This window comes from Saccopteryx leptura, chromosome 2, assembly GCF_036850995.1.
Source record: "Saccopteryx leptura isolate mSacLep1 chromosome 2, mSacLep1_pri_phased_curated, whole genome shotgun sequence".
Lineage (NCBI taxonomy): Eukaryota > Metazoa > Chordata > Mammalia > Chiroptera > Emballonuridae > Saccopteryx > Saccopteryx leptura.
This window is the reverse complement of record NC_089504.1, coordinates 345,507,128-345,520,082: the sequence shown is the minus strand read 5'-3', so window position 1 is coordinate 345,520,082 and position 12,955 is coordinate 345,507,128. Positions and strand designations below refer to the sequence as shown.

Sequence of the window (12,955 nt, the reverse complement as noted above, 5' to 3'; positions counted from 1 at the left end):
CAAGATGGGCCTGAGTGTCGAAGACCAGGTTCTCTCCATGGTCTTCCCTTGGTGGGAGCCTCCCAGGGGGACAGCCCTCCCTCCCATCCATATTTACCCGTGGAAGATGATGGCTGGCGTCAGTCATCAACTCATCCCATCCTCCTCATGAAGGGTTTTTTTTTATGAAACAGCCATGAGAAGTACTTTACAATGTATGAATATGAATGAGAAACACATTTACAATGCCAGGGAAATAAAGTTTATTAGGAAGTTAATGAAGTAGCCTCCTTGCATTCCAGAGAATGCCAAGGAAGCCGGGAAAGCAGGAAACACGACAGGTAGAGGAAACACCCCACAGTAATACCTGGAGCTCAAATTATAGGGAGCTGGACATCTTCAGATGCAGAGACTCGCCTTCAATGGGAAGGAGTTCTCCAGACATTGGAACTTTATGGTGTGTCTTTGCTTGTTGGATCTGGCAAGCATTTCCATGTCTAGAAATATCACAGCTGGCATGACAAGTGTCTAAAGGCACCTGAACTCCGGCAAAGGCAGGGCCTGGGGACCTCTTCTATGTTTGTCATCTTCAAAGAGGATGCCATTGTCTAAGTTAACAGGAACCTGCTTAAGGGCCGCCGCAGGGCCTGCAGGAGTTTCCACAAGCGTTGGTGGTAGCACACGGGTTGCAGGGGAGGCTGGGAGAACACAGGTGTAGACCAGATTAGGGAGGGGAGTGGAAAAACACCAAGGGTTGATGCAACAACCTACGAATTCTCAGTGCATGGAGTTAGTTGGAATCACATGTGACTGTTACCAAATCCTTCCCCCTGTCCCAGAATGCCTGTCTGCATTTAATGGACAGATGTGAAACATTATCCTTTGAAAACTATTCCCTCCATTGTTAGCTCCCTGAGGCAGGGAATGTATGCCCTTTGCCTTTGACCTTACGTATATGCTGTCACATAGTAGACACTCGATTAATATGTGTTATTTGGTGAGTTGAAAATATGGCCAACATGAGAGTGGTCCACAACACACTTTATCCCAGGAATCCTCTGCCTCATACTCACTTGCAGTCCTCGCTCTCCAGCAGGCTCTGGTACGTGTTGATCTCACACTCCAGCCGCGCCCGCACGTCCAGCAGCACCTGGTACTCCTGGTTCTGCCGCTCCAGGTCACAGCGGATCTCCGCCAGCTGGGACTCCACGTTGGTGACCATGCACTGCACCTGGGACAGCTGGGAGCTGTAGCGGGCCTCAGTCTCCGTCAGCGTGTTCTCCAGTGAGTCTCTCTGTGGGAAGACGGGGATGTCACACAGCTGCTCCTTGACCAGGTGCCTCCACAGGCTTCCTTCCACAGACTCACAGGCTTCAAGAGTCAAGGAGACTGGGACCTCAAGGGCATCCCGTGACTCTGATTCCCCGACCTGACCCTTGTCACCAGGAGATCTGAGCGATACCCACCAGGTTGTGCTGGGCCTGCAGCTCGATCTCCAGGGCGTTGACCGTGCGTCTCAGCTCGATGATCTCCGCCTGGCAGGTCTGCAGCTGTTCCGAGCTGGACACCACCTGCTTGTTCAGCTCCTGGGTCTGAAACACCAAAGGTGACACACAGGATCAGGCCCTGCCCTAAGGGCCGTAATGGGCCTGGGGTTCTGAGTGGCCATGCGCCGAGATGCCCACCTGGTTGGTATACCATTCCTCCACGTCCCTGCGGTTGGTCTCCACCATGGCCTCATACTGACACCTGGTCTCGTTGAGCACGCGGTTCAGGTCCACGGTGGGGGCAGCGTCCACCTCCACGTTGAGGCGGTCTCCAATCTGGCAGCGCAGGGTGTTGACTTCCTGGTGGAGGAAGGGGGAAGAGTGAACCCACAGAAACAGATCTGCTGTCTTTCTGCTATCATCAAGTGAGCACAAGCCTGCCCGAAAAATGCACTAAAAAGAATATCCTGATATTTTCAAAGACTGACACTGATATTGTCTAAAATAAATCCAAATAGAGATCACATCAATTCCTTTCCCAGGAAACTGGCGCAAGCTCACATTTCCTATAACACTAAGTCCCAACTCCTGGGCATGTGCATGTCCCTTGTCATTTCCTGTCACGTCCCTGTAGGTACCACATGCCCACCACACCCAGCCATGAGTCGTTCTGAAATATACCTCGCTTTGCCACTGCCGTGTCTCTGCTCAGCCTCCTGCCTCAGACTGAAACACCCAGGTACTAAGATCCTCCTCCTCATGACCTGCCTCTGAGAAGAGTTTCCTTTCAGGCAGACTGCATTGTTCCCAGAAGGGCTGCCCATGCATCTCCCCTAAGCACTTACTTGCCTCCTCAGTATTAGATCATGTTTTTATATGGCTGTCTCCCCAGACTAGGGACTAGACTGTCAGGTCTTTGAAGACAGTGGCCATGTCTCATATTTTTTTTCCCCCTCACCAAATTCAGGACATCACAGTGACCAACAGAGAGCATGGAGATCCTTCCTCAGCATCTCCAGCCCCTGCCCAGGCCACCCAGGTCACCCTACTGTGCGCTGTGGACATGGTATCTTATTCCCTGAGCTGGCCCTGAGTTCTCCAGAGAAGCGTGTTAGTCCAGGCATCCTGACGGCAACTGCCTCCTGGTACCTGACGCTGAAGGATGAGCTCTGAAGCCTACTGGGTTATTTTTTCCTTCTCACCTCCTCATGGTTCTTCTTGAGACAGAGCAGCTCTTCCTTCAGGGATTCCACCTGGGCCTCCAGGTCGGCCCTGCACAGGGTCAGCTCATCCAGGACCCTCCGCAGGCTGTTGATGTCCGACTCCACCAGCTGCCGAGAGGAACGCTCCATCTCGTACCTGCGCACACAGATGGGAGAGGAAGAGCCGGGAAGGAAGCCCATATTCCTGCCCCAACTTCCGTTGGGATAGAATTGGCCTAGCTGCCTCTGAACTGACACCGTCCTCCATCCCTGCTCTTCCACATGTCCTTCAAGGTCTGCACAGATAGGTTGGGGAGGACCTGACTTGTCCCAACACCAGGAGGTGCCCATGGGGATTCCTGGGAGGGAGTCTTTCTCTCCTCTCAGTGTTGTTGGTTAACATATCACTAAAGCAATCCATTCTCTGGGAATTAATTTCAGTCCCTGAATTCAGGGATTTAAGGCCTTCCAGAAAGACCAGTAGAGGCTGAAGAACAGAGAGCATATGAATCTGGATCTGTGTTTGAAGCTGATTTTATATATTCAGCCATTAAGAGGAGAAAGAAAAAGGGAAAATGGCTTCCTCTTCCCTTCCAGGCAACATTAGGCCCACAGAACCATGAGTCATAGGGACCTTGGAGGTCACCCGGCCAAAAAGTCTCAACATACTTGGTCCTGAAGTCATCAGAGGCCAGCTTGGCATTGTCAATCTGCGTCACCAGCCTGGCGTTCTCAGACTTGGAGCACAGAATCTGAAAACAAGATTCCACTGTGAGGACCACTGGAACGTGAGCACATCTTATTGTTCAAAGCCAGCCAGCTGCTGCTGTGCCGCCCACACACCCCACCCCGCACCTTCTGCTGGAGCTCCTCGATGGTCCGGAAGTAGGACTGGTAGCTGGGGCACAGCAGGGGCTCCTGCTGCTGGCAGCGCTCCTGGATGCGGCACTCCAGCTCCGCGTTCTCCCGCTCCAGCTGCCGCACCTTCTCCAGGTAGCTGGCCAGGCGGTCGTTCAGGATCTGCATGGTCTCCTTCTCGCTGCCATTGAAGGAGCCCTCGCAGAACCAGCCGCAGTTGCCCACGTTGGCGGGGATGTTGCAGGCCCCGGGCAGGGGGATGTTGTGGCAGCTGGGGGCCACGCAGGGCCGGGAGGGGCAGCCGGAGCGGCAGCTGAAGTTGGATAGGCAGCAGTCGTAAGGCATGGTGCCGGGAGGGGCGATGGAAGAACAGAGAAGCTGATGGCACGGGATTGTGGGTAAGCTTTGAGGCGCTCCTTCCTCCATGGTCCTTTTATACCTTTAAATTGTGGGTGGGGGCTTGGCATATGACATAGTTTCTCTTCCTAATGCTTCAAGTAATTTTTTTCTCCAAAATATGCTAGTTAGATGCCTCCACAGAGTCCCTCCTCATCCCATAAAATTATTCCATTCATCTTGTGTCACACTGGGCTCCTCCTGAGTACTGGCGGCTGGTGAAATCAGCGTTTCATCAGATGGCTTCAAAGGAGGCAGAATCATCACACCTGCACATGGTTCTCCCCATTACTCAGACGGGAAGACAGCCAGGGCATGGGGTGGAGCTGTTTGGGACTCCTCACCCAGGAGCTTCTGTCACTGGACTCTCAAGAAAGAGAGTTTGGAATAAACAATCTTCTGGTGGCCTTCTTCTCCCAAGTGCACCCATGTTTCAGAGTTCAGTTCAACTTGTCTTTATGGCAGAAACTCATCCTGTATCAGATGCCAGGATCCTAACTGAGCCCTGCTCAGTGAGAATATTGGCTGGGGCTTATAGGAGTTTGTCGATAATGGAAAATATTGCAAATAATTGAGTGTTTATGGTTGGGAAATGAAACCAGTGGAATGGGCAGGAATAGAGCTAAAGCAGAGATGAACGAACTACGGCCCACAGTTCAGCCTGCTGCCGTTTTGTAAATAAAGTTTTATTGGTAGACAGTCATGTTCATTTGTTTAGGTATTGTCTATGGCTGCTTTTGTTCTACAATGGCAGTGTTGAGTGTTTGCAACAGAAACCAGATGGCCTGCAAAGCCTGAAATATTTACTATCTGGCCTTTCTCAGGAAAAGTTTACCACCAGTCACTGAATCTACACTCTCTCCAAAGGTGAGAAAGAAGAGAAATATATAGAAAAAATAAAAAAAGTTCTCTTGCCTTATTCCAAGACTTAATCCTCTTTTTGAGAGCATGAAACATTCCTAGAGGTGTGGCTCTGTCAACCTGAAATGCTCCCAGAACAAGTCACAGCACTTAAGAATGCAGCTTGACTTCATCATCCCTAAGAAGTGGCCACAGTCTGAGATGAGTGTGTGTCTCTCCATCACTTCTGGGGTCAGATACCCTTTGACACTTCCAAATCCTTGGGAGTCTCCCTTCTGTTCAACAATGAATCTTAAGAAAGAAGCCCTCCCATCTCACCTTCTATTTTCTGTCACTCTGTTTTTTGTTCGGCACAGAAACAAAATTATGGTTAAGAAAGAATTCTCAAAAGATTGTGGAACACAATGTGAGTCATACAAGAAGGACGTGTCCAGATTCACAGGCAGTGCAGAAGGAGCAAAGGCACACGTCAAAGCCGAATGACCTCGGTTTGTGTCTCCAGCGAAGATAGGGCCTCAGAGAACTGAGTTCCCTTTTCTGACTCTTGTTTCCTTCACCTCCTCAATTGAAATAATAACAATGCTGCCCACCTCATGGTTTTGTTGTGCAAGTTATGTACAATGTTGTTGGGGGTGGGGTGGGTGATAGTGATTATTATTTCTGTAACCTTTTTTTTTTTTTTTTTTTTGTATTTTTCTGAAGCTGGAAATGGGGAGAGACAGTCAGACAGACTCCCGCATGCGCCCGACCGGGATCCACCCGGCACACCCACCAGGGGCGACGCTCTGCCCACCAGGGGGCGATGCTCTGCCCCTCCTGGGTGTCGCTCTGTGGCGACCAGAGCCACTCTAGCGCCTGGGGCAGAGGCCAAGGAGCCATCTCCAGTGCCTGGGCCATCTTTGCTCCAATGGAGCCTTGGCTGCGGGAGGGGAAGAGAGAGACAGAGAGGAAGGAGGGGGGGTGGAGAAGCAAATGGGTGCTTCTCCTATGTGCCCTGGCCGGGAATCGAAGCCGGGTCCCCCGCACGCCAGGCCAACGCTCTACCGCTGAGCCAACCGGCCAGGGCTATTTCTGTAACCTTATTCCTTCCTATTGTTGGCCCAGATGACTCAGATGAAGAATTTTGTGAAAATTCAATTTTGTTGAACTGACACCTGGACAGGTTGCCCATGCCAACCCAATGGTGATCAAACCTCATTCACTTACCTTACAAACACTAGGGGCACAGAACTATATGCATGAATTAATCAACAAAAATGCAAATTTTAACATCAACTTGGTGGCTAGAATAGGAAGTTGGCAGATGGTCCGTGGTCCCTACCTTCTCTGCTAAGTTCCTAATCTTGTGGTTTGGGTTCTCTCATTTGGAGTAGTGCATCAAGAGAACAAGTTCTTCTCATGGCATTGTATTGCCCCCCAAGTTTCCTTTCTTATCCTGGCATTGAAATGGGCTCTACTCATCCTCTGGGAATCCTCCAGCCTCATACTTCTGTGTAAGTCTTCGTAATAATGATGGTGGTGGTGAGGATGATGGTGATGATGATGGTGATGATGAAAATCACAATGATGATAAAGAAAATGATGATGTTGATGATGATGATGATGATGATGATACCATTTCATGAGTACCTAGTATGTACCAAACAGGTGCTTAGTGTTATGGCACAATTCTCCATTGATCCTCCCAACAACCCTATAAGTTTGGTCTATAAAATTATTCCCACTTCACAGATAAAAACACGGATAAGGAAAGGCTCAGGATCTTCCCAAGCCACAGCCAGTAAATGGCAGAGCTGGGATTTAAGCAACTCGGGTGTCTAACTCCTGTGCCTGAATACCTAAAAACAGTGCAAAACACTGGGCACAGAAGCTTCTTTGATTTTGGTTAGGGGAAGGAAATCTTAGACTAATTTCTGCCCATTGTCCCACTCATAGTATTTGCTTCTGGTCCCCACTGGGACCCTGTTCCCCAATCCCTTTGTCCTCCATTAGTCCTTCAGTGGCCTCTCTGCCCAAGCAGTCCTCTCACCCAGCTACTATTTGTAAGGTCGGCTGAAGGAGGACACCTGAGTTCAGGCAAGAAAAGTTTATTAGGGGGTCATCAGCCAGGCTGACTTCTAAGGTGGAGGTCAGCAACCAGTTCTCTAACAGGTAGGGTTAAATAGGGGATTCAAGGGTGGGGGCTCGTAGTTGTTATGAGGGGGGGAGGATTAACCATAAGTAAGCTAGGGGACCTTCCACACCCGGGTGAGTCAGTCCGAATGTCTGGGGGGAGGTGATCTGGAATGTCTAGTTTTTCAATGTCCCTTCGTCTACTTAAGGGAGGAGCGGGTCATGGCCCCTGCCTGAAACTCTATCACTATCTACGGTACCATCCTGAACCAAGACCACTTATTAGCTTTTCTCTACAGGGAAACGGCCGCCCTTTGTCATAATTGGTTGATATGTCCAGGTTGGAAATTAAATTGTGGTTTTTTTAGTATCTAAACAAATAAAAATGCACAATGGCACGACCTGAGGTGATTTAGAATCTAGGTGAAAACCTACCTGCCTTGCTATGAACGTTTAACCCTGTAAAAAGTTCACTTCATCAGTAAGTTCCATGTCCTAGAGCCATAAAATTCTTTTTTTTTTTAGGTGAGAGGAGGGGAGATAGACAGACTCCCACATGCGCCCCAACCGAGATCCACCCGGCAGCCCCCATCTGGGGCTGATTCTTGAGTGTCAAGCCATTTTCACCGCCTGAGACTAATGTGCTCCAATGGCTCTATCCTCAGTGCCTAGTACCGCACTCAAACCAACTGAGCTACTGGTTGCAGAAGGGAAAAAGGGAGAGAAGGGGGAGAGGAAGAGGTTGCTTCTCCTGTGTGCCCTGACTGGGAATAAAACCCGGGATGTCCATTCGCCAGGCCAATGTTCTGTTCACTGAGCCACCAGCCAGGGCAAGTCAAAGAAGTCTATAGCTAGAAGGACTTGAGTTTATGGAAGAGAATACTGAGGCACAGTGAGATAGTAAGGAAATAAATATCAACAGGTATAATTATACTTTCTAGTCAAGTAATCTGTAGGACCCTTCACACATAATGTTTCCATCTCACCCCAGAGTATGAATTCCATTATTGTCACCAATGTCAGAGATGAAGGACTTAGACACTGGGATAAAAATCAACTTGTCCAAATGACACAGGCAGGTAGATCCACGTCTGTGGAGCCATCACACCTCGTTGGGAATTAGACGAGATGCTGCCCCGGTCAGGGTGTGTCGAAGTGCATGGACTAGGAGAAAACACTGAAGCAAGATTACGAATTTAGATGCCAGCTCTGAGGACAGACAGGAGGACACACCTAGGCTTCCTGCATATTGCTTTGCTCTTTAGTAGAATGGGGGTTAAAAAGTGACATATCCCACAAGCTCGTGATGAGGTGTGACTCCTGGAAGTAATGAAATGGGCTTTTATAGAGGAAAATGCCGAGGACTCCTGGGCAGCACTGCCCTTCCTGTAGAAGCTCACACAGCCTCGGGCCTCAGAGAACTCAAACAATGACTTGGAGCCCAGATACAAGGATGAGAAAGAAGTGCCTTAGCTCTATCCCATGACAAATATAAAAATTTCAGGGAAACAGAAAGGAAAAGACAAAGTATTCAGGATGTAAGCCTGAGGAAAAGTTAAACATCTGGGAGTGCTATGCCCCAGTGGGCTAAAAGTTCAGACCAAGACAGCTCAGGAGTCAATAACACAGATCACCAAAGAGCATTGGACATGCCAACTGGGAAGGGCCCTGGGCCTCCATCAGAAGAGGAGCCTGGGACCAAAGGGTATCACACAGACCTGTGTTGAAGAGAGATGCCTGGTGCATGCTAAGTGGGAGATGTAGAGATGAGAGAAACAACGGCAAGAAAGACAACAGGATGGCCACCTGACCAGGTGGTGATGCAGTGGCTAGAGCATTGGCCTGAGATGCTGAGGACCCAGGTTCAAAACCCCAAGGTTGCTGGCTTTAACGCAGGCTCATCTGGCTGGAGCGCTGGGTCACCAGCTTGAACGCAGGGTTGCCAGCTTGAGCAAGGGGTCACTGGCTCTACTGGAGCACATATGAGGAAGCAATCAATGAACAACTAAGGTGCTGCAATGAAGAATTGATGCTTCTCATCTCTCTCCCTTGCTGTCTATCCCTCTCTCTGTCTCTTTCTTGCTAAAAACAAAACAAAAAAAAAACACACAAAGGAACAGGATGGTGTATAAATTCTACTGTTGGCCATAAAACCAAAAAATTTTTTTCAAAAGAAACCATCTGCTTCTCCACCTGTCCCTCTCTCTCCCTTCTCTCTCTCTCTCTCTCTCTCTCTCTCTCTCTCTCTCTCTCTCTCCCTTCTCTCTCTCTCTCTCTTTCTCTCTCTCTCTCTCTCTCTCCCTCCCCTTCCCGCAGCCATGGCTCAGTTGGAGTGAGTTGGCCTCAAGCACAGAGGATGGCTCCATGGCCTCTGCCTCAGACACTAAAAAGAGCTTGGTTGCTGAGCAACAGAGCAATGCCCCAGATAGGCATCACCCCCTAGTGGGCTTTCCAGGTGGATCCTGGTCAAGGCACATGCGGGAGTCTGTCTCTGCCTCCCCTCCTCTCACTGAATAAGAAAAATAAAAGAATTTAAAAAGCTTAACTATGTGTTAAAGTCAGTGATCATCAAAATTATCAATAATCCTAGTAGAAATATAGGTTTACAAAGTGTTTCCATAAACCTCTTGGCAAATGTATAAAGTGGGTAAGGAAGAGATTGTTACCTCCACTTTATCTTTGGGAAAACTGAGGCTTCAAGAAGCTCCTATCTTGCTCAAAGACCCAGCTGATGAGAGGATAAGTCAGAAATAAAACTCAGTGGTAGATGCAACCTGGCTCATTAGAATGACCTGTAGAGCTTCTAAAACTCCCGGTTGCCAGGCTGCACCCTATAGACCAGGAGTCCCCAAACTATGGCCCACTGGCCGCATGCGGCCCCCTGAGGCCATTTATCCGCCCCTCCGCACTTGCAGAAGGGGCTACTCTTTCACTGGTGGTCAGTGAGAGGAGCACATTGACCATCTCAGCCAAAAGCAGGCCCATAGTTCCCATTGAAATACTGGTCAGTTTGTTGATTTAAATTTACTTGTTCTTTATTTTAAATATAGTATAAATATTTGTTCCATTTTGTTTTTTTACTTAAAATAAGATATGTGTAGTGTCCATAGGGATTTGTTCATAGTTTTTGGGTGTTGTTTTTTTTGTTCGGCCCTCCAATGGTCTGAGGGACAGTGAACTGGCCCCCTGTGTAAAAAGTTTGGGGACCCCAGCTATAGACCAATGAAATCAGACTCTCCAATGCCTCAACATTTTTTTAAGTTCCCCAGATGATTCCAAAGCAAAACCAAGGTTAAAACCACTGTCCTTGGCTGTGAGTTTGATGATGATAACAGAGAACCTGGAAACAAGTAAAAAGCCACATGGAAATGTTTAAGAAAATGGAGAACACATTTACAAAATTAAGATTGCTAATTAAGATTTTTGTTTTTAAAAAAGCAAGGCAGAATTTACAGATCCTGAAAGCTTTCCCCCAGGCCAGCAGGCTCCTTCACTCCAGCAGTGCTCTCTCTGCTCGAAGCACGCCTGGAGCTCTTTCTTTAGCCACGATCATACCTTTACAATATCCAGTTGGGGATAGTACGCTTTTGTCTTTTAAGGATGGGTTTGATATTTTTGAAGCCTTTCAAAGAGAAACCTTGTGAATAAGACAAACCAAGTTAATTTTTTTTTTTAAATCTTGATTAATTGTGGCTTGTAATTGACTCAAAAGCCAAAAATTAGTTGGAAACTGTGAGGAGGACAATTCTGAACAAGGTCAGTGTCTGGATGTATTATTCTGCTCTGATTTTTAAATTGTCCTCCATACCTTGTAGTGGTGCCTTATGTGCAACTCTAGATAGACTCAGATTTAAATCCTATAATTGCTAATAACCAACTGTGATTTTGAGCAAAATCACAGTTTAAGCAATGGCTCAGTTTCCTCATCTGGAAAATGGGTCTCATTTGCATCATTGACATAAAGATTAATTAATATAAGCTCCCAGTATTTTGCCAGAGCCATACTTAATGTTCAATAGCTGTGAGCTGCACTGGTTTCCTATTGCTGCTGTCATAAATCACCACATTTTTAGTGGCTTAAAACAACAAAGATTTATTATCTTAATGTTCTATCAGTAAGAGGTCCAACATGTGTCTAAAATCAAGGTTTTATTCTGGGTTCAAGAAATGTTTTTAAGTTGCATTTCTATGCACTAGCAATGAACAACCTGTAAAGCCAGTAGCCACGGCCACCATCACAGCTGCCTGGCCCATGCAGGTTCGCATTTGATTCGAACAGACGGTAATGAAACAATGGAGCCAAGAACTGGTGGGCCATTAGCTTTAATCCTAGCTTGCACACAGCGAGCAAGAAATACACACAGTGGGAAAACACTTCCCTTTCCATTCAGGGCTCCTAAAGCCATTGACTTATCCGAGTTTCCTAGAATCAAAGGTTTCTACCTCACCAGCCTTATTCACCTCTGTTCCCCATCTCCTTCTCTCTGCACAAACTTTGCACAAACTGGCTTCTTTTTCACTCCACCATCTTGGCTGCTCTCCTCTCCTCCATGTGGCCTTTCTCTGCTCTTTTTCAGCATGGGCTCCTCTGCCCCATTTTATAGTGTAGAAATCAAAACCTTTAATCCAATATACAAACAAGAAAGTCTCTGATACAAAGTCACTTATCTGAGGCATAATAAGAGTGCACCACCCCACATCATGCAACAGTCAAGGGTGTGGGAAAAAGCTTAGTTTTGAAAAGATCTTAGTATTAAAAGGGTGGGAAAGGCTTAGTCTTAAAACTAAGCCTTAGGCTATACCCACCCTGCCTGCTTACAGCCTGTCCCCTACACCTAATGCGAACTATAAGTGAGCAAACATATGTATCATATTTACAAACTTATTTGACCAACACAACCCAAAAAGAGAACTAAGAAGAATTACATTTATAATAGCATCAAAGAGATTAAAATATTAAAAATGAACATAACCAAGGAGTCAAAAGGCTGGCACACTAAGAACTACTATAAAACATTGCAGAAAGAAATTTTAAAAGGCACAAATAAGTGAAAAGACATCTTATGTTTGTGAATTGGAAGATTTAATTTGTTAAAATGACAATACTACCCAAACCAACCTACAGATTTAATACAATCCCTATCAAAATCCAAGTTAAGCCTTTTGCAGAAATAGAAAACCCACACCAAAATTCAGATGAGATTTCAACGTACCCTTAAATATCCAAAATAATCTTAAATAGAAGAATAAAGTTAAAAAGGACACATATTACGAGAATACACCTGAAATAGTCAAATTCATACAGACAGGTAGAATAGGGGTTGTCAGGGGCTTGGGGCAGGGGGATCAGGGAGTTTAATGAGTGCAGAGTTTCCCTTTGGGGTCATGGAAAAGTTCTGGACATGGATAGTGGTGATAGCCACATAACAATGTGAATGCATTAAGTGGCCCTGAATTGTACACTAAACATGGTTAAAGTGGGAAAATTTATGTTTTGTGTATGTTACCACAATGAAAAATTAATCAAGGTATGGGAAGGGCTGTGCTCCTCTCTGGAGGCTCCAGGGGAGAAGCCATCCCCTTGCCTTCTTCAACAAGCAGACGCTGCCTGCATCCCTTGGCTTAGGGCCCCCTTGCTCCATCCTCAACTCCTGCAGTGATGGCTCAGGTCCTTGTCATGTCGCATTGCTCTGGCCTGTGCCCACAGTCACATTGCCTTCTCACTCTCTCCTGCCTCCTCCTTCCACTTTTAAGAACCCTTGTGATTACCCTGGACCTGTCAGATAATAGAAGATAATCTCCCATTTTAAGGTCAGCTGATAAGCAATTTTACTTCCATCTACAGCTTAATTTCCCTCTGTGCATGAACTAACGTACTCCAGGTTCCAGGAATATGAGCCCCTTGGCAGGGGAGGGGAGCAATTATTCTGCCTCCCACAGAAGCTGTTAGACTTACTTCTGCATAATTGTAAAATAATAGAAGTATGCAGGATGCGCAAGAACAGAACAGGTAAAATTAAGCTTGATCTCCGAAGCAAGCTTGACCTTGGATTTGGAGGA

General features: G+C 47.0%; 1 protein-coding gene across 1 annotated transcript; it reads right to left on the bottom strand.

The window, feature by feature from the left end:
- Positions 1-234: 234 nt before the first annotated feature.
- Positions 235-3,990, bottom strand: LOC136393707 (keratin, type I cuticular Ha4-like). Its single transcript, XM_066366336.1, has 7 exons — positions 3,524-3,990; positions 3,338-3,420; positions 2,669-2,825; positions 1,665-1,826; positions 1,446-1,571; positions 1,053-1,273; positions 235-677 (listed from the first exon to the last, which is right to left on the bottom strand). Exons 1-7 carry the CDS (start codon positions 3,950-3,952, stop codon positions 608-610), a joined length of 1,248 nt encoding a protein of 415 aa, XP_066222433.1. The 5' UTR covers positions 3,953-3,990; the 3' UTR covers positions 235-607.
- Positions 3,991-12,955: the final 8,965 nt, after the last annotated feature.